Source organism: Camelus ferus, chromosome 7, assembly GCF_009834535.1.
Source record: "Camelus ferus isolate YT-003-E chromosome 7, BCGSAC_Cfer_1.0, whole genome shotgun sequence".
NCBI lineage: Eukaryota > Metazoa > Chordata > Mammalia > Artiodactyla > Camelidae > Camelus > Camelus ferus.
In genome coordinates, this window is record NC_045702.1 from 9,607,465 (window position 1) to 9,630,588 (window position 23,124).

The window sequence follows — 23,124 nt, forward strand, 5'->3', positions numbered from 1 at the left end:
TTTTAATGGGTTGGGGGTTTCTCTTTAGGGTGATGAAAATGTTCTGGAGTTAGTGGTGGTTGTTATACAACTTTGTGAATATATTAAAGACCACTGAATTACAGACTTTAAAAAGGTGAATTTTATGATATGTGAGTTGTATCTCAATAAAACATATATAACATATTCTTTAGGTTAGTAAAAATGTAAAAGTTTGAAAATATCAAGCCTCAGAAAATCAGTATCATCCCACACTTCTGGCTGGAATGCACACTGGTACAGTCACTTTGAAAACAGAAAGCCTAACATTCCTTAGTAAAGAGATGTATACCCAACAATCCAGCAATTCTGTTCCTAGATATAGACTCTATAGAAGTGCATGTTACGTACAAAGAGATAACTCTATGTGTGGTACAGATACAGGGATGCTGTTTATAGCCATTTCATTATTAACAAGTGCTCAAAACAGTCCAAATGCCTGTTAATAGAAAAATGACTATAAATAAACTGAGAAGTATTCAATCAAGGAAATACAAAATACAATTAAAATAAACTAGAGCTACACCAAAAACAAGGATGAATCTTACACCAAAATATTGAGTGAAAAAAATAAGACCCAAAATATAGCGTGATTCAATGGAGAGAAGGTTCAAAACAAGGCAAAACTAAACCTTACTGTTTAGGGATGCATGCACAGAGGGGTAAAAAATCTAAATATAAGCAAAGAGATGACTACCATAAAAGTCACAATAGTGGTTTCTACTGGGAGTAATTATGACCAAGAAGGATACATAAAGCATTTTTTCAATACTAGAAATAAACTATACCTAACGTATATGGTCATTATAAGGGTGTTTCACGTACATACAACTATAACTGCATAACTTGTACATATTTTTCTGTATGTACATTATGTTTCTCAATTTAAAAATTTTAAAGAATATTGTATATTCTCTCTTGGACACAGGGTTATAAATCTGAGGTTAGTTTTACTATCAGTGATACACAGATCAACTACAGTCTTTGGGTTTTTATTCTTGATTGACAAATCTAAGAGAAGTTTGCTTAAAGTCAGCACAAGAACTTAATTTCTTATATTTAAGATTTTGCTTTACATACTTTGAAAAGGTATTATTAAGTATATGCAAGATCATTCCTGTTGCACGTTTTTCAGACCATTACTTTTGTCAGAATACAAGAATCCACTTTGTCATTTTTAATGCTCTAAACCCTGATTCCTATTCGGCTTATACTAATACTACTAAACTGCACTTTGTGTTAGTATATACCTACAATATATTCTTGACATATTTATTTATATTGTTTCCTTATCATTTTGTACAGAAGTGTCTTTTGTAAATTTAATAGTAGCAATAGTAGGTCTGTTATTTTGTTTACCCAATCTGGGACTCTTTTAATAAGTATTCTTTTAATAATATAAGTAAACCCATTTATATTTATTATGACAACTGAAATATTTCATTTGCTAGCCAGCCTCCAAAATGTCCCCCCCAAATCTCCACTTTTGAACATCCACATCCTTGTGCAGTCCCCTCCCATGTTATACTAGGGTTGGTCTGTGTGACCAAGAGAATCCATCAGAGGCAATGGTGTGTCACTTTTGATATTAGGTTATAAATCCCTGCCACTTTCATCTTAGGCTCTCCCCGCAGCTCATTCAGGCAGCCTATAGAGAGGCTTTCAAAGTGAGAAACGAAGCATCTGGCCGATTGCCAGGGAGAAACCAAGGCCTGTCAACTACTGCACAAATGAAACTGAAGTGAATCCTGCAGATCCAGATGACTGCAGCTCTCAACTTGACTGCAACATAATGAGGGGACCCTGAAGCAAAACCGGACACCTAAGCCGTTTCCAGATTCCTGACCACAGAAACTGAGACAATAAATGTCTGCTAAAGCTGCTCACACAGCAAACGATAACTAACACGTCGGCACTTAATTCCACCCAATTCATTTTGTTTTCTATTTATATATTCTGTCTTTATTATTTTTTCATTACCAACCTTCAATCAAACTTTCTTTGTTCCATTTTTATTTCCACATTTTTAAAGCTTTACGTTTCATTTATATGCTTAGTTAATAACCCATATATTTTTCCAACAAAGTTTAATATTAATCATTAACAATTATCTTCCTCCCAAACAAAAACAAACAAAAAACTCAAAACCAAAACAACAACAAAAAAATCTTAACATGCTTTTATTTCCATCTAACATCATTATCATGTTGCTATCCTGGTATTTCTGAACTTGTTATCAAATTTTAAAGTTAAAATATCTCTTTAGAACTATCTACATAAGCAGTGAGAATTCCACTGCTTACTATTACTTCTTAAATCCCACTATTGCCTTCTAAGTATCTATTTGTTTGTGCTGGAGTAAATCTATGAATAATTCTTACAAAGTGACTGGTAAACATAAACTTTATGTTTGAAAATACCTTCCTTTTGCCATCACTGATGAATGATAGTTTGGCTGGGTACAGAATTCTAGACTGACAGTTAGTTTCCCTTAGCACTATGAAGATATTGCTCCATGATGCCTCACATGCAATGCAGCTGAGAGAAATCTGAAATAAAACTATGTAAGTCAAATTTTCTTTACATCAAATTTAGAATTTTCTCTTTATCCTTGATGCTCAAAAAATTCACTGATAAAATGTGCTTGCTTGTTTATCTTTGTCCTTCATTCTACTCACATTTGGTGTTTCGTTTTGTTTTTTAACTCTAATAATCACATCTTTCTACAGGTCTGAGAAATCACCAGCCACTTTTAAAAGTTAACTTTGTATTAAATTATAATAAAAATATAGGAAAATATATGAGGTAACTGTTACGGATTGAATGCTTGTATTCTTCCCCCCACTCCCACCAAATTCATATTGAAGCCCTAACCCACAGTATGACCCGATTTGGAGACAGGACCACTAAGGAAGTAATTAAGGTTAAATGAGGTCACAGGGTGGGGTCTTGATCTGATAGGATTAATATCCTTAAAGAAACAACAGAGCTCTCTCTCTCTCTCCCTGCACATGCACCAAAGGAAGATCATGTGAGCATACACCAAGTAGGCAGACATCTGCAACCCAAGGGAAAGTTCTCACCAGACACCAACCCTACTGGCCCTCTGATCTTTGATTTCCTAGTCTCCAGAACTGTGAGAAAATAAATTTCTGTTGTGTAAGCCACCCAGTCTGTGGTATTTTCTACGGCAATCCTAGCAAACTAACACAGAGACAATCTTGAAGATGCTTTTATATTTTTATCTCCTATGGTTTCTGCTTCTCTGGTTGAATTCTGATGTACTACTTTAAGTTCTAAAATTCCACTTCCTCTATTCATTCATTATAACTAGTTCCCATTAAACTCTTTAACAAATTTATAATAGGTGCTTTAAATTTTTATCTGCTAATTCCAATATCTGGGCCATATTAGGGTCAATTTCTTTTGATTACTTTTGCTCTTTACTACTGGCCATATTTTCCAAATTCTTTGCACGTCAAGCAATTTCGTTTATACTACATACAGACATTGAGAATGATATGATGCAAAGACTGTAGAATTTATAATGTTTCCCCGGCAGGCAGGTAACTTGGCTGGGACCAAATTCCAAACTTTATCTCCTCCCTAGTGAGCTGCAACTGAATTCTCCATTCAGTTCATTCAGCTGACAGCTACTACTTTTTGCCAGGTTTTCTGGAGTCTTTCTCTGTATATGCATCATTTGGTGGTCAGTCAAGAATTTCTACAGAGCTTAACACTGATTTTGAGGCTTGCTCTAACTGTGGCTTCCTCTTTCCCAGGATTTCCACCCTAAATTTTCATCACTCTTCTAATTTCAAACTATGTTCTGACCCCACTGTCCAGTAAATACTATGGCTTCCTGTGATCCCACACCCAAGAATTCCCAGAGACTAGCCAGAGACACACAAATCTCACACAGTATAGTTTCTGTCTTCCAGGCATCAATTTTCCTCCAGTTTCTGCCTGCTTTTCACCACTCACCAGTACTTCCAAATAGTATGGGTTTTCTTGTTCTGGGGAAGCACAGTTTTGTGCTAATGATATAATTATTATTTGCGGGAGGGCTAATATTACCAAGCTACTCTACCATTATTGAAAACAGGAAGCTCAACTGAATATTTTTTAATATTCCATTTTATCTTCTCTGTTGAGAGTTACATTATATTTCCTAGTTTTTTAAATGATTACTCAAGAGATTATAGTATTCATCCTTATATTATTAGTCTACCATCAGATAATATAGCACTACGCCATGAACAATGTAAAACCTTACAAACGTGTAATTCTACTGGTCTCACACACTTTAAATAAATAAATCATTTAAATAAATGCAGTACTTCAACATTCTTTTATAAAAATAAAAGGGATAAACAAGATGATTCTTAATGTCACTTCTAGCTTTCACATTTAATTATTGTATACCCTATGATAAATATTTTTGTTCAATATCAGTTTGTTATTGTATTACTAGCAAACATAATTTATAAAGTACATATGCCAAAGCATACATTAAGGTAAAAATAAAAGTTGTTATGTGGAATCCTATGATTTTTTCCTTAATTTGGAAAACACTAAATCCATCTGTAAAGTCAGCATTGCCCAAAAATACTCATAAAGGAAATAAACTCTGAAGTATGTTAACCAGCAAATGGAAAATTACTTAGGTTTAGATGAAAACACTTACCCCTCTTCATTTTCTTTCAGTAAGCGACTGGCAATTCGGATCAACAGGCAGTAAGCAAACTGTGATTTGAGGCCAGATTTAGTAAATTTATTCAACATCTTAGAAACAGCAAGGCGATCATTCTTTTTAAGGTGATACAAAACTCCCAATGCATGGTACTAAAAAAACAAGAAAAGAATGTAACATAGACAGCTGAGTAGGAAAAGGATAAAACTTACATGAAAATAGAATATGGAACTAGATTTTTAATAAAAAGATACCCAGTCTATACAAATAGAATATCTTTTTCATACTGAATCAAACACAGGCAAGATTGAAAGAATAAGAGTTTCTAATTTACCCCCAGAAGTCGTTAATTCAGATTAGGTAAGTATTAAGGAGGTGACATACAATCTGAAGATGGCTCTAGCAGGTTCAGCGTTGCCCCATCCATCCTTAGTACAAAGGTTCTCAGGTCCAAGGCTTTACCAGTGTTACAGGTCTCTCTTAGTGGCTTTAAATCATCTGTGGTTATGTTAGTAGTTAAAGGATTAATCCCCTAAAGGAGGCTTAAGGAGTATAATTATCATGGCACTTTGTGTAAAAACACAATGATCAGAGTTAGGAGGGTGAGAATGTTTCCCAAGGGAAAAATTACTACTCTATTTCCTCATAACTGAATATGCTAACATGAGAAGTTATAAACAGTGAAAGGGGAGAAATAAGTACCCTCTCAAATACAAATGGGGTATACTTCACATAAAATTGCCAGTTAAGATTTAATCTTGTTCCTTTTAATTAAGACTAGCCCAATGAGTATCAAAAAGAGATCTTTCCAACAAAATAATTTCAAAGCTTCACAAAGTGAAAATTACTCTTTACTGTTTTTATAATGTCTACTATAATCAAGGCCTGAAAAGCTTTGAATTGAACATCCTTCTTCACAAATTATTTTCAAACAAAGGACTGAAACGCATTATGACCTTTGGAATGAGCATCTCAAACTATTACTGAGCATAAGACTTTTCCCAAACACTGTTACAGCGTCTACTAAACATTAGCAGGGCCTACGGCGGTAATCATCATGAGTGGGATGTTTACTTGAGAATATGCACTAATAGGCTGCCTATTATTAAGCTGATTAATATTAGTCGTACTATAATATTCAGCTAATACTCCTCGGGGGAATCAATAAATTGCCCCTAAAATGTAGGGTTAAAGAAAGATGATCTTGAGACATAAGGCAAGGTGATTCAATGACAGTACCTGGACCATAATATTATCACTTGAAGCAGCTTCTTGGGCTTCATTGACCCAGCGCTTAACCACATCATAGCTTATCTTCATCATGTGCTAAATACAGAAAAAATTGAGAACAGATCATGCATGGTCACTAAAAGTTTAGAAACACTGAGTTAGTTTCCTTGGAAAATCACTAACAAATATTTCCGGAAAAAAGAAACAGCTTAGTAGCTTTATAAGTCTATTTCAAGTCTCTGAGGCAACTAACAAACCTGAAATACTTTCTCCAAGACCCCTTTGCAAAGGTGAGCACGTTTTTGTGGGCTGGGAGAGGTGTATAAACTGAAACAATGAGAGGGAAAGGGCAGGAAGGGAATAGATAATTAATAGGATAGTACTTAAATAATGTTAACATTACAGGTTTTACTTCCAGGAAACTCACCTGAAAGAAACCACAGTACCATAAAAAAGCAGAGTGCTTGCTGTAAAACTTGACCAATTATATCATAACCAGCAATTTTCGTGATTCAGATGATCTATCCATTCACACATTAGTAACTAATTTTAATCAAATGCAACGTTACAGGCTGTCATGAATGAATTTTGCTTTGATGAAAAAGAGAAAGAAAAGGTACTACTAAAACAAAGAGCACTTCCTGGGAGGAAACTCAGTAGCAGGACGGGAGACTTTGGATTGAAGGAAAACTGCAGACACAGGGCACCAACAAAAGCAGAGGACAAAGAGGCAAGAGGCAGAAGGGCAGGTCATCAAGGAAGATTTAAAGAAAGAGACTGACTCTCAGTTTCTTCCCTGATCCCCACCCGACTCTTACCTCCATCTGTATTGTATGTACAATACAACTTTCTGATGACCAAAACCTTTCAAACATGTGTAAATTTCATGTTTTTAACTGCCCATTTTAATTGCTCAATGGTCCTCTGTCCAATAAAGCACTCTTATATAAAGTAATAGAAATGTATACATATGTTTTAATATTTCACTTGTGAGAGAACCACAATGACCCTTTGTTTTTGCAACTAGAAACCATACCATGCATGAGAACCACATGGCTACTTGCTCACTTACTAAGGAAGATACCAGTGCTGAACTGGACACACTGGAGACTTTATCCACAATGGCCTGCTTCATGTATCTTTCAATGGCCTGCAACATCGTTCCCTAATAACATTCATAAAGAAAAAGCTGTTGAAGCAAAACATTTTCATGCAAAATTATCACTTCAAAGTAATTTACAAAAACCAGTCAAATATTTGTTTCTGTACAAATATCCAGAATGTATTAAAAGGCTTATCAAATCTCAGAGGGAAGAACCCAGACAACCAAGTGGCAGATTCAAGGAGGAACATTTAAGAATGTATGTAAGGAAGAAGAATAACTGTTCTACAATGAAACAAAATGTCTCGAAGTGGAGAATCTCAGTTTGGAGGAAACGTAAGTAAAGGCTGAACCTTTCAGGGATATTATAAAAGAAATTCCTAAATGGGGATGGAAGCTGCTTTTCAAGTCCTGAAGATAACTCTATGCATAGGGCATATATTTTATATGGATCCCGGAGGTTCCTATAAATCAACTATAATCTCTTATTATTTTAGATACATAAGAAATTAAACGTGGAATATACTACTATATTGAGTCCTCAGTATGAAATCTTTAGAAAATAAAGCTGTTAACTTATTTGGAAGAAAGCTTAGCACCAGGAAGGTGGTGGCAGATAAAAGATGTGTAAACATGCCAAGACCAATACTTAGGTGAAGAAGGTCTTATTGTAGTCCTGGTATGGTCAAGTCTTATGCTATCAATTTAATGCTAAAAATAAAAGCAACTACAACAAAATAACGAGCAGTAAAAAATAACTAAATCATTTCTATTACCCCTTCTAGGATCCAGATTTACCATGTGATACTGCTCAATCTTTGAAATTTGAGAAGACTGCAAAAATATACATAAAATATATCCAATCATGAATACAGCTGAACTATTATTATTCAATTTGATTGGCAATGCCTAGCCTACCCTTCATTTTAACCTTTCCTGCTCAGACTTCCAAGAAAGAGACAGCCTCACATACTTCATAACCTCATCCCTCTCAATACAACAGACTAAGTCAAGGTTCAACACCCGACTTGGACTCAAGTGGACAGATACAAGTCATTAGTTGGCTGATGGTTAATCAGATCATCCCCCTTAAATATTTAAATGAGGGGGCTTGAACCTGGTAAACGATGGATCACAACAGTAAGTATCTGAGAATCTTGCTGCTGAGTTCCTCAGAGCTGCCCTATTTCTTGTTCTGGTAGCCGGCTGTTAGACTTACCTCAAATTCTGAGAGATGAATATTTTGTAATAAAGCTTTTTCTTTTTTTAAACTAAATTTGAATGAGTTTTTGTTTTCTGCAAGCAATGCCCTATGACAAAAGTCGATGAGATAAATATAGAGAGAAACTAATTTAATAAACAAAAGAAAAAAAAACCTAAAAGAAAAAAAGCCTAGAGTCACAAAAGCCTTTCTGGTGGTCTAGTTTCTCTTATACTGATGATTCCCAAAGTCAGACTAGGGAATCCTACTAAATATACATGGCCACTTTAGAGATAAACACAGATCCCCTTTGATGGCTCAGTAAAACAAAGAACTTACATCAGTGATTCTGCAGAGAGCCCTGATGGCGGGGCCTCGGTACACATCTTCCTTTCCAGTCATGTCCTTAGTCAAACTAAGAAAAATCAAGTTACCATGAGATTTAAGTCTTCTCTCCTGTGGAGTCCACCCCTACCTAATTCCACTTGTCCCCACAATTATCTTAATTATCTTGTGCAGCTATTGATTCAACAAATATTTATTATCTTTTTGGATAAATATAAAGACTATTTTAAATCTTAAGAACACAGCAGTGAGCAAAACAAAGTCTTTGCCAGCATGGAGCTTACATTCCAGTGGGAAAAAAGATAATAATCACATTACCTAAACATATACTAATATTAGATCCTGATAACTGGCATAAAAAATAAAGACAATGATATAGACAGCCCAATGCTGAAATCCCCAAAAGTCCCCCAAACCCATCGGACTAAAAATAACCCTTTAAAAGAAACTGACTAAAATGATTAGTTCATGAGGTCTCTCTGACAGGCAGAAGAAAACAGCCACTTTTGTGAAAGAATAAAATGGGGTAATCAGACGGAAGAAGGACTATGGTTCTGAAAGCCAGGGAGGGTAGAACTTCCCAGGGAGTGTTTAACCATATTAAAACTAAAAGAGCGGTCAAGTAAAACATGGACTGAAAGACTAGTTTTTGCAATTAAGAAGTTACTGGAGATCTCTAAGAGAGAAGTTTCACTACAGAGGTGGCTAAGTCAGATTAGACTAGTATCTCATTTCCTTTCTTGTTCTAAGTCAGGTCCTGGCAATAACCCTTCAGACATTATGTCTAGGGACAGTACCACCATTCAAGCAGAAAAGCTGTATCAGGTTTGAATATTTCTTACCAAGTCTGTGGATGGTCTCAGCTTGTTAGTTCCCTCAGGAACCTCAAAGTATTGTCGTTCCCCTCCTCCCTCCCACCCAATCCTCGCATTATTCTCACTTTTGATGAAATGACATTAAAACTGCCTGCCAGACAGTAGTTTCTACAGCCCCTTTATTTCTTCCTAAATCATGATCTATGAACCGCTCATCTGATTTTCTGAGACTAGGGATGTAACTTAAGACATACTGATATCCCTCCCCCATGCTACTCTCCAATGTGAGTGATAGGTCATTCCTCAGGACTCAGTTTCAGAATTCTAAGTGAACTTCAGATGCAGACTTTCACTGGTGAGTCTCATTAGACAGGGGTAGAACAGTATGACCAGACTGCAATATACTTGACCATCCTTAAGCCACTAACTAAATGTCTTCATGTTTTTCTTTTTGTTTACTAAGTTGTAACTTATATATAATTAAAATGCACAGCTTAGGTGTTCAGTTAGATGGCAATTATGATCACTCATGTAACGTCTACCCAAAATAAAATACTGAACATTTCCATCAGCTCAGAAAGTTCCCTAATGCCCACTTTGAGTCAGCTTCCTCCAACCTACCAGACTCCTGGTTTCTATCACCACAACTGAGTTTTGACTGGTCTTAGAATTTATCTAAATAGAATCATCCAGCATGTGTTCTTTTGTGTCTGTTTCCTTTTGTCCCAACATATAGATTTAGGAATGTATCTGTGTTGTTGCTTGAATCAGCAATTTGTTCTTTTTTATTGCTGAGCAGTGATTCACTGTATTAATATAACAGCTCCTCTATCCATTCTCCTGTTGATGAACTGCTGGGTTGTTTCTAATTTAGCATTATCACAAAGTTACTGTGACATTTCTGTATAGTCTTTTTTTTTGGGGGGGGGTCAAATTTATTCATTTTTTTGAGTAAATACCTAGTAGTGAAATCACTGGCCACAGGATAGGTGTATGTTTAACTTCCTAAGAAATTGCTGAACTTCTCCTGAGGCGGTTGTACCATTCCACATTGCCACCTACAATGGATACAAGTTTCAACTGTTCCGTGTACTTGGTATTAGAGCAGCCTTATTGATTTTGGTTCAGTCAGGCTTTGCTATTTTAACCATTCTGGTGGGTATGAAAAGATACCTCGTTGAGGTTTTAATTTGTATTTCCCTGATGACTAATAATATTAGGAACATTTCTATGTGCTTAATGGCTATTTGTATATATTGTTTTGCAGTGTCTGCCTTCAGGTTTTCTCAATATCCATGGCTTCTTATCAAGCTAACACAAATGATGACACATGTAAGATAGTTATCTAACATATAAGTGACCACAAGTAGTGGCTTAAAACAACAAAAACATATTATCTTACAGTTCTATGGGTTAAAATTCCAACTTAGATCTCACCGAGCTAAAATCACCATGTCAGTAGGGCTACATCCATCTCATAGGCAAAATATCTTCACCCCTACCCCAAGATCCCCCCAAACATTTAACAGTGTCAACTCAAAGTCCAAAATCTCATTTAAATTTCACCCAACTCAAGAGTCCCAATCATATCAACAAAATCATCTAAGTTAGGTATGGGTGAAACTGGGTGAAACCTATTCTAAGGCAAAATTCCTCTCCACCTGTGGGCACATAAAACTAGAAAACAAGTTCTCTGCTCCGAAATACAAGGGTGGGACTGCCACAGGATAACAGGTATAGACATTCCTGTTCAAATAGAGAAAGTGGAAGGAAAAAAAGTTACTGGTCCCAAGTAATTTTGAAATCCAGCCAAGCGAGCTGGAAGAGCTTCCAAGTCCAAGGCAGAATACTTTATAGTTCTCAGCTCCACCCTACGGGCCTGCACCTCTGCCCTCTGAGCCATCTTTCTTCTTTATAAAGGGCAACATGTGTTTAAAGCTGAGCATTCTCATCAGCCTGTCTCCGGCCTGGAGAATTTTGGGGCTCTGACAGCCTTCTTTCACTTTGTCCTTTCTCAGTCCCTTTCAGTCCAAGCTGGCAGAATTTCTGCTGATATAAGATTCTCAGCCTTGTAAGACTACCAATACATACAGAGACTCACTCCATTAGACAAGAGGCTCCTCCACAGATTTTGCCTAGATAATCCACCTCTATTTTTGGCTTCTGCTTAGAGCTGAGGGAATCTGTGAGTCACACCCTTGATCTCTTCAGAGTGTTTTGTGTGAGTGAATACTCTGGCCTTTTAATCTTCCTGAGGTTTTACAAAAGGCTATAGAGTAACTCTGACATTTTCTCTGGAGCACACTCTCCTAACACATATCTCTTGATTTTAGCATCCTTTGCCATTTTGGTAGGCTGAGAATTTCCAAAATCAAGAACTCCTGGTTTATTGTTTTGCTGTGCTTTTGAGGTGTAAATAACATTGTATTACTTTCAGGTGTACAACATAATGATTCGGCATTTATAAAGACTTCTGGTTCTTGTTAACAAGTCTCTCCTCAATTTATTACTCTACTCTCAAATTTTACTGTAAGTGGCAAAAAGAACCAGGCCACACCTCAACACTCTGCTTGGAAATCTCAGTTAAATATCTAAGTTCATCGCTTACAAGTCCTGCTTTTCACATAAATGCAGGACACGATGCCATGAAACTTTCTGCCACAGTATAACAAGGATCCTCTTTCCTCAATTTTCAAAGATTGTCTTCATTTTCTTCTAAACCCGCATCAGCAGCACCTTTAATGTCCATATTTTCTATCAACAGTCTGTCCACAATGACTTGAGTACTCTCTATAGTGAGTAGAGACTCACTGACTTCCTTCTGAGTTTAGCAGAGGCTTTAACACCCATATGTCTACTGACAGCTTGTTCAAGGCAGTGTAGGCTTTTTCTACCATGCTGCCCTAAACTTCTCCAGCTCATTGCCCAATTACAAAGCCACTTCCACACTTTTAGGTACTCATTACAGCACACTCCACTTTCAGGTACCAAAGTTTTGTTTTGTTTTTTGTTTTTCCAGCTTTGAGATATAACTGGCAAATAATACAGTGTAAGTTTAGCTTGTACAAAGTGTTGATCTGATACGGTTACATACTACAAAATCTATTACTTTTCTATTGATGCTGTAACAAAGTGCCAGAAACTTAGAGGCTAAGACTACATGCATTTATTTCTTTGTCTTACATTTCTGTTAGAAGTCCAACACAGATCTCACTGAGCTAAAACCAAGGGGTCAGCAGGGCTGCACTCCTTTCTGGAGGCTGCAGAGGTGAATCCATTTCCTTGACTTTTCCAGCTTTTAGAGGTCACTCATATTCTTTGGCTCGTGGCCCCTTTCCTCCGGCTCCAAATCCAGCAGCGTTACATCTCTCTGAACGTGCTTCCACTGTCACATCTATTTATTGACCTTCTTCTGCCTCCCTCTTCCAATTTTAAGGATCCTTATCCTTATATTGGACCCATCTGGACAATCCAGGATTCTCTCCCTGTCTACTGATTAGCAACTTTAAATTAACTGTAATTCAAGGTGGCCTAACAGGACTCAAGGGAAGTATTACCAGCTAAACAAAAAAACAAAAAACCCTCAATCAATAGTTGGTTAACCTATATTTAATTTTTCCAATATTTAGTGAATCTAGCAATCTAACTGAAGATTTTTTGTTTCCTACTTGCACCATACACTGGTAGCTGACTAATCTAATACCCATTTTCAACCCCCTTTTCCCTAGCCTGCCTTTGGGCTGTAAAAGCTAAATACTCACCTTCCTGGTCTCCTAAGGTTAGTCATAACACAGTTGTGCCAAATGGAACCTAAAAATTGCTTTGGGAAAAGCTCTTGCATACCTGAAAGAAGAGGCAGATGGTGCTGGCTTTCTGGCCCCCTACCTGGTACCCCTCCCACCTTTAATAGTGCCTTCCCAGTAATGCAGGCATCTATTTTGCAATACTGTGAAGATGTCCAAAAGAATTCAAGGGACACCAGTCCTGACACTATTGAACTGGGAATCAACACCAACTACTCTGCCTATTTTGCTACTATTTACGTCTGGCTTTCTGTTATTTTCAGCTGAAAGTTTTATTAATTGAAACTATATTCAACACAACTGCTGGTTAAACACAAGTATCCTCCTCTAAAATTTATTTTGCTCTACAAAAACCAGATTCACCTAAATGAGTTACAATTAATAACTATTAACTACTTTTAAAATAGCATTTGTTATATATCTTAAAACCCTAGATTATACACTTGGAAATTATCAAAAGTTTAAAGAAAATAAATAGCCACAATTCCAAACATCCAGAGATAATCTACTGGTAATATATCAATGCATTCCCAGCCATATATTTTTATATACATAGATATGATATTTTTAAAAGTGAGACTATATAGGAAATACATAGACTTGAATCCAACTCAGCACTTGAATGCAATTCAGCACTTTATTGAGGAATTTTCCATATTATTAAAGATGTTTCAAAAATATATTCAAAAATTAAAATATTTCATAATATGATTATACTATGGTTAATTAAATAATTTTTAACAATGGTAGACATTTAAGTTGTTTTGTCCTTCTTGCTAGTGTAAACAGTGTTGCAAGGAACATCACTGTATATAAGCTTTTTGTGCCATCTCTGTTTTCTGAGGATAATTCCATAGATGTGGGATTACTGGGTCAAAGGGATATATCATTTCAAATATTCAACAAATGCTGCTAAGCTGCTTTCTAAAAAAATTGAACAATTTATTATTCTACCTCCTGTATACAAGAATGTCAATATCCCTTACAAGTGCTAACTGCCTTTTTTCCCTTTTTGGCCAATTTGATGGGTAAAAATATTATAATTTTCCAAAATTTGTAAAGAACTCATACAACTCAATAGAAAAAAAAATCTGATTTAAAATGGGCAGATCTGAATAGACATTTTTCCAAAGAAAACATACAGATGTCCAACAAGCACATGAAAAGATGCTCTACATCATTAATCTTCAGGAAAATGCAAATCAAAACCACAATGAGACATCACCTCACACCTGTCAGAATGGCTATTATCAAAAACACTAGAAAGAGCAAGTGTTGTCGAGGGTGTGGAGAAAAGGGAACCCTTGTGCACTGCTGGTAGGAATGTAAATTGCTACAGCCACTACAGAGAAACAGTATGAAAGTTCCTCAACAAATTACAATAGAACTACTATATGATCCAGCAGTTCCATTTCTGGGTATTTAGCGGAATTAAAAAAACCCCATTAATTCAAAAAGATATATGCATCTCCATGTTTATTGCAGCATTATTTACAGTAGCCAAGATATGGAAACAATCTAAGTGTCCATCAATAGATGAACGGATAAAGAAAACTGTGGTACATATATGCAGTGGAATATTATTCGGTCATAAAAAAGAATGAAATTTTGCCACTTGTGACAACATGGATGGACCGTGAGGGCATTATGTAAGTGAAGTAAGTGAAATAAATAAGAAAAATACCATGTGACCTTTCTTATACGTGGAGTCTAAGTGAAAAAAAAATTATATATATATGTGTGTATATATATATGTGTATATATGTGTATATATATATATGTGTATATATATATATATATATATATATATATATATATATATATATACATATTTTGCCAAGCTCATAGATACAGAGAACAGATCAGTGGTTGCCAGGGGTGGGGACAGGAGAGGGATGGTGGGAGAAATGGGTGAGCTGTTTGGGAATTTTTTTAGTTTAAATAAATTGAAATTTAAAAACACAAAAACAAAAAACTCAAGCTTGAATTTTTAATTTCCTTTTTTTGGTTACTGGTGAGAATGACTATTTAAAGATATTTAGAGGGGAGGGGATAGCTCAAGTGGTAGAGCACATGCTTAGCATGCATGAGGTCCTAGGTTCAATCCCCAGTACCTCTTCTAAACAATAAATAAGCCTAATTACCTTCCCCCCAGGAAAGGAAAAAAAAAAATTTAAAAAAAATTTAGATCCTTTATATCGATTATTCTATAAATTATTGCTGAGAATATTTTTGAATATAAGAGATTTTTATATATTACAGATGCTAGTCTTTTGATGTACTTGTTATAAACGTTTTACTGTATCATTTACTTTTTAGTTTTGTTTATAAAGGTTTATGTACATTTTAAAACATAATCAAATCTATTAGCATTATTCTCTGTGACTTTTTTCTTTGTTTTATTAGACAGAGATGGTTTTCACACGATGACAACCACATTTTAGAAAAGAATGCTTTAAGACATTATATTCTTTTAAATTTCTATTGGCTTTCTTACAGTCAAAAAATAAAATTAATAGAAAGAGAAAAACAAAATATTCTACTAAATATATAAGTATGTCATCCTAGGTTTTAATTATTCACATACCTGCTTGTAACAATTATCACATCCTCAGAGATGTTGGCCATTTCTTTGATGGTAAGGTAGCACATTCGTCTCAATGTTTGCTGAAAAATTATTTACAAAAGGCAACAGGTTAACGCTTGTCTTGGAAAACATATTTTTTTGAATTCTTTAAAAACATATACAGAAACCTGCAGACTCTGTTATCCTCAGCTCAGCATATTTTCCCTTAAGGTATTTGTGGCTATATAACCAACTTCCATTTTCAATTATCAAGATTTCTAGATGGCTATCTGGATCCAAAATAAGTGTTTAATAAAATAGAGTTTCACCTACCCTGCCTCCTCGCCTGGATCCCTGATTTCATTCATACACAGTCACACTCAATGTTAGAAGCTGTGGTTCCTCTAGCCTGTCTAGCCTCATTCCCTACCAAATAACTTTAAATTTCTTTTAAGTAGTAAAAGTCAAATACATCAGACCCAGCTCCAGAACCCAAGCTGTAGAAAGGATCTGGTGGAGACTACTGAGCCCATTGAAGATTCTCATGGTAATTAAACACAGAAAACAATCACCCCAGGAAGAGAAAGCCAGCATGGGGCAGATGAATGTGGCAGATCACACCCATATGAAGCTACTATGAGAAGAAAGCAAAAATTAAAGAATCAAAACTTTAGAGCTAAAGAAAATTTACACTTCTTCCCCAAACAAAAATCTACTGTGAATTAGAATAAAACTAGAGATACAAAAAATTAAGCTAAAGGACAAAAAATGGGGGCTCATCACTGTTAGTCACTGGGGAATAACAAATTAAAACCACACTTCAGATACCACCTCACACCCACCAAAATGGCTAAAATTTAAGAGTGACAATACAAAATGTAGGCAAAAATGTGTTTGTAACAATTAAAACATACTGCATAGACACACAAAAAAAGCTGAATTAAATAGAACAAAAATTTAAATATGTAGCCATGGGCAAAATAAAGGGAAATTCACAGATGCCAAGAATGGAAAAATAAACTCATAGTGACAGAAGTACAAGTCCAGGGTCTTGCACAGGATAAAGTATCTAAAGTCTAGGAAGGATAGAATTTTAAAAGGTATATTCTTTAGGCACAGAGAAAATTATTCTAGATAATAACCCATAAATACAACAAAGAATGAAGAGTTAAAAAAAAAAGTGGTAAACAGTAACAAGAAAATGTGGTTATTGGCAAAAGAAAAGACAAATTGATTAGTGGAACAGAAAACACAACCCAGAAATAAACTCATATAAATATAGTCAACTGATCTTTGACAAAGGAGCAAAGGCAATGCAATGGATCAAAGATTGTCTCTCCAAAAAATGGTGCTGGAACAACTGGACATCCACATGTCAAAAAATGAATCTAGATGCAGGCCTTATACCTTTCACAAAAATTAACTCAAAATCAGTCACAGACTTACATGTAAAATGCAAAACTGTAAGACTCCTAGTAGAAAAACACAGGAGAAAAGCTAGATGACGTTGGTTATGTATGGTGATGACTTTTTAGATACAAAGCCAAAGGCACAATCCATGAAAGAAATACCTGATAAGTCAAACTTTATTAAATTTAAAAACTTCTCCTCTGCAAAAGACAATTTCAGGAGGATGAGAAAACAACAGACTGGGAAAAAATATTTGCAGAACACATATCTGAGAAAGGACTGTTATCCAAAGTATACCAAAACAAACAAACAAAAAACCCAACCTTCTTAAAAGTCAAAAATAAGAAAAACAACCTAACTTTAAAATGGGCCAAAAACCTTAACAGATACATCACTTAAGAAGATCAACAGACGGTAAATAAGTATATGAAAAGATGCTCCACACTGTATGTTATCAGGGAAAGGCAAATTAAAACAATAAAACAACCACTACTCCCCCAATAGGACGGTCAAAATCGGGAACCCTACCACCACCAAATTCTGACAGGGATGCAGAGCAACAGGATCTCTTTGTTGGTGGGAATAAATATGGTACAGCCTCTTTGGAAGATAGTTTGGAGGTTTCTTATAAAACCAAACATACTCTTAACATATGATCCAGCAACTGTGCCCTCTGATATTTACCCAAAGGAGCTGAAAACTTACATTCACACAAAAACCTGCAAATATTTATAGTAGTTTTATTCACAATTGCCAAACTTGGAAGCAACCAAGATGTGCTTTAGTAGGTGAAGAGATAAACTATGGAACATCCAGGCAATAGAATATTATTCAGTGCTATCAAGCCATGAAAAAACATGCAGGAAACTAATGCATATCACTAAGTGAAAGAAGCCAATATGAAAAGGGTACATGCTGTATGGTTCCAACTACATGACACTCTGGAAAAAACAAAACTATGGAGACCATAAAAAGAGCCATGGTTGGCAGGTGTTGGGGAGGGGGAGGAATCAAGGAAAAATAAGCAAAGCACAGAGGATTTTTAGGGCAGTGAAAATACTCTGTATGATATTTTAATGATGGCTATATGTCATTACACATTTGTCCAAACCCATAGAACGTACACCACCAAGAGTGAACACCGGTGTAAACTATGGACTCTGAGTGATTATGATGTGTCAGTGTAGGTTCATCAACTGTAGCAAACGTATTACTCTGGTGGGAGATGTTGATAATGGGGTCATCTGTGCATGTATGGGGAAAATCTCCGTACTTTCCTCCTAATTTTGCAGTGAACCTAAAACTTACCTAAAAAACAAAGTCTTTTTTAAAAAGTGGTAAAGACATGGGTAAATCTCAATGAGTAACAAAAATCCCACAAAAATGATGTCTGATATATAAATATCTATGTATATGTAAATGTTCGTGCATGTACGTGTGTGTGTTTACACATACAGAATACAGATGGTCCCCAACTTACAATTTTTTGACTTTACAATGGTGCAAAGGTGATGAGTGTTCAGTCGAAACTGTACTTTGGATTTTTAATTTTGATCTTCTCCCCAGCTAGTGATGTGCTGTACAATGCTGTCTCATGCTGCTGGGCTGCAGCACCTACCTAGCTGCAGCTCCCAGTCAGCCATGGCATCACAAGGGTAAACAACCAGTACACTTACAAACATTCTGTACTCATACAACCACTGTTTTTCACTTTCAATAAAGTATTCAATACATTTATTGTAAAATAGGCTTTGTGTTAGATGACTGTACCCAGTTATAGGCTAATGTAAGTGTTCTGAGCACACTGAAGGTAGGTTAGGCTAAACTAAGATGTTTAGTAGGTAGGTGTATGAAATGCATTTTTGACTTACCGTATTTTCAACTTACAGTGGGTTTATCAGGACAACTTAGGATGGGTTTCTCAGAGGAAGATCTGTCTTAGATTTTGCTAAGTCAAAAATCTTCGCTGTGACTTTTAGGATAACCACTAAAAGAACTGCCAGACTATTATCACACATGTTACTGATGCTCTGTTCACTTTTATCGTCTTTTTTCTCTCTTCATTTCATTTTGGACAGTTTTCTGTCTGTCTTCAAGTACACTGACTGTTTTTTCCCTGTAGTCTCTATATCTGCTATAACCCCACACAGTGTATTTCTTAATAATTTTTTAATATTTGATACACACACACACACACACACACACTTTGCTTTATGGAGAATGCATCTGGGTCTCTCTGGATGTCTTCTATTTTGTTCCTCATTCTTGTTATGTCTTTCTATACATTCTTAAGCATACAGACCATATTAATAATATTAATAATAGTGGTTTTAATGTCACTGTCTGCTAATTCCATCATCTTCATCATTTCTAGGTTCATGTCTGTCGATCCATTTTTCTCCTGGTATGGATAATACTTTCCTGCTTCTCTGCATACCTGATAACTTTTTATTGGATGCTGTACATTACAAAGTTTATGTTGTTAGGAGCTGGATTTTGCTGTATTCTTTTATACAATGTTATAAAAGTTTACTCTGTCATGAGGTTAAGTTACCTGGGGGCAATTTTTCACCTTTGAGGCTTCCTTATGAGCTTTTTAAAGTCTTTAAGGCTAATGCATTCCCATTACTGAGGAGTACCTTTCTGAGAACTATACCAGATGACAAGGTCTTCCCACTCTCACTGGTGGGAATATGAACTATTTTTAGCACTGTGTCCTGGTGATTTTTTTCTTTGGCCTCAGGTAGCTTTCCTTTTACATATGCACAGATCAGTTTTTAATCTAAAGATTCAGGGGCAGACCCTGAGCAGATGGCTGGGAACTATCTCTTTTCTTTCTTTCCTCCCTTTTTCCCTCTCCCTCCACCTCCTTCCTCTCCAGTACTCTGCCCCACAAATTTGAGCTTTCATGGTTTCCCCAAATTCCTTCTGTTTTTTCAACTCAGAGATGGTTAGGCTCCTTTCAGTATTCTCTCCCTGACCTAAGAACTATAACGTGCCTCTGGGCAATGAGCTGGTACAATCCCAGGGCTGACTTTGTTTTTCTTTTTCTTCATATCACAGTCCCAGAGTGTCTATTAATCTAATTAAGTCTGAAAACAACTGTTTTATATATATTATATAATATATATATATTATATATATATCAGTGTGTATATATATTTATGTACATTTATATATATTATTTTCTAGGTATTTATGGCAGAAGGGTAAATCTAGCCCCTTTACTCCATTATGGCTGGAAACAGAACAGAAATGTATTCTTAATATCAAAACATATGGTGAATTATCTAGTTACTCTTTTATTATTGATTTCTAACACTAATCCAGTGTAGAGAACACAAGTTATTCAATTTCATTCACTTGAAATTTGTTGTGTCTTGTTTTGTGGCTCAGTATTAGTCAATTTTTGAAAATGTTCTCTGTGCTCTTCATTTACATTTAATGTGATAATGCTATATCAGGGTCTAAATCTACCATCTTATTATACAATTCATGTTTGTCCTGCTTGATCTGTGTTTCTTTTTCCTTCTTCTGGATTGATTTTTTAGCATTTTTTCCTACAATTACATGCACAGGTTAGAAGAGAAAAACAACAGATAAAAATCAATAAACTAAAAGCTAGTTCTGTGAAGAGATTATATTTATAAACCTTTAGATAAACTTCCCAGGAATAAACGAGAGAAGAAACAATTTATTAATATCAAAATGAAAAAAGAGACATCACTAATGATCCTACAAACATTAAAGGAATAAGGAAATATGAACAGTTTTATGCCAATGAAGTTCAACAATTTAAATGAAATGAACAAATGCCTTGAAAGACACAAACTACCAGAGATCACTTAAAAAGACACATGATCTGAATAGCACCATATCTATTTCTTTTTAAAGTAGTTAATCATCAAAAACGTTCCTACAAAGAAGATGGTTTCAAAAGTAAATCCTACCCAAACATTTCAGGAAAAATGAATAATGATTCTACAAAAAATTTTCCAGAAAGCAGAAGAGGAAGAAACACTTTTCAATTCATTTTACAAAGCCAGCATTATCCAAATACAAAACCCAAACAAAAATACAAGAAAAAACTATAGATCAATATACTTCATGACCACACGCTCAAAAATCCTTAACAAATTTTAACAAATGAAAACAAAGATTTTATATTTTCCAGGAAAATAAATGCATCTCACTATATTAACATACTAAAAAGCAAAAACCATGATAATCCAATGGACACAGAAAAAGTATCTGACAAAATTCAATACCCATTTTTAAAAAATCTCCCAGCAAACTAGAATAGAAAGGAACTTCCTCAACCTAATAAAGGTCACCTATGGAAAACTTAGAGCTAACATCATAATTAATGGTGAAAGATTAAATACCTTCCCTCTAAGATCAGGAACAAAGCAAGGATGTCCTCTTCCATCACTTCTATTCACACTGTATAATAGTGCAAGAAGACAGTAAGATAAGATGAACAAATGCATACAGATTGGAAAGGAAAATGTAAATCCTAAGGAATCTCTAGAAATACTCCTAGAACTAATAAATAAATTTAACAAGATCACAGAACAGAAGTCAATACATAAAAATCAATTTAATTTCTGCAGACTACCTACAAACAATACAAACACAATAGTATAAAAATATTAACTACCTTAGGGATAAATTTCACAAAATATGTATAAGACCTGTATGCTGAAAGCTAAAACACTGCTGACAGAAATTAGAAACCTGAATAAATGGAGATATATACCATGTTTGTTGAGCAGAAAACTAATTAATGTTACAATGTCAGTTCTCCTCAAATTGATTTAAAGTCAGTGCAATCACCATCAAATCCCAGCAGCTTTTGTAGAAATGGACAAGCTGATTTTAAAATACATAAAGGAATGCAAAGACCCTAGAAGAGTCAAAACAATTTTGAAAAAGAAAAAAATAATAAAATAGGCAAACATGCACTACTTGATAAAAACTAACTGTAAAGCTATAGTAATCAAGACAATGTCGTATCAGAATAAGAACAGACAGACAGATCAATGAAACAAAACAGAATGTTCCAATGTGTCAGCATAGCTCAGTCATCATCATTTCTTCCCTTTCCTCCTCCCTCCATATTGATACCCAATTATTCCAGTAGAAAATGTTAAGAAAATAAAGTAGGAGGAAAAGGAGGAGATGGTGAAAGAAGAGGAAGGAGATGAAAAGAAATTCAATCTTCACTTTATATCATGTACAAAAACAAACTCAAAATGGATCATAAAGTAATTTTAAGACACAAAAACTACAAAATGCCTACGGTAAAAAGCATAGGAGAAAATCTTTGTGACACTGGGTTAGGTAAAGATTTCTACAATACACATCAAAAGCACAACCTATAACAGAAAAAAACTGATGAACTCTACCTTATCAAAATTAAAACATCTGCTCTTTGAAAGACTAAGAAAATGAAAAAATAAGGCAATGACTGTGAGAAATTACCTGTGAAATATCTGATAAAGGACTTGTATCCAGAACACAGAAAGATCTCTCAAAACTCATTAATAAGAAAATATACAACCAAATTATTAAAAATGGGCACAAAATATGAACAGGTCCTTCATCATAGGAGATATATAGAAGGCAAAAAAAAAAAAAACACATGAAAAGATGTTTGAGATCTTTAGTCATTAGGAAAATGCAAATTAAAGCTACAAAGAGATACCACTACACACCTATACTAAAATTTTTAAAAAACCAAAAACACAAAAAAGCAGACAATATCAAGTGCTGGCCAGACTGCAGAGCTATTAGAACTTTCATACAGTGATGGTGGGAATGGTACGGTTACTTTGGAAAATGGGTTGGCAGTTTCTTACAAGGTTAAACATACATACACCTATCATATGACCCAGCAGTTCCATTCCTAGGTATTTACCCAAGAGAAATAAAAACTTAG

General features: G+C 35.1%; 1 protein-coding gene across 3 annotated transcripts in view; it reads right to left on the reverse strand.

Moving 5' to 3' along the window:
• COPG2 (COPI coat complex subunit gamma 2) overlaps positions 1-23,124 on the reverse strand; it is a 126,110-nt gene that overhangs the window by 93,785 nt on the left and 9,201 nt on the right. For all 3 annotated transcript variants that reach the window (XM_032483343.1, XM_032483342.1, XM_032483344.1), the window contains exons 5-9: positions 15,795-15,874; positions 8,584-8,659; positions 7,014-7,106; positions 5,951-6,037; positions 4,706-4,863 (exon numbers count right to left, since the gene is read on the reverse strand). In XM_032483343.1, coding sequence (XP_032339234.1) covers positions 4,706-4,863; positions 5,951-6,037; positions 7,014-7,106; positions 8,584-8,659; positions 15,795-15,874 — 494 coding nt within the window. The remainder of the gene's footprint in view (positions 1-4,705; positions 4,864-5,950; positions 6,038-7,013; positions 7,107-8,583; positions 8,660-15,794; positions 15,875-23,124) is intronic.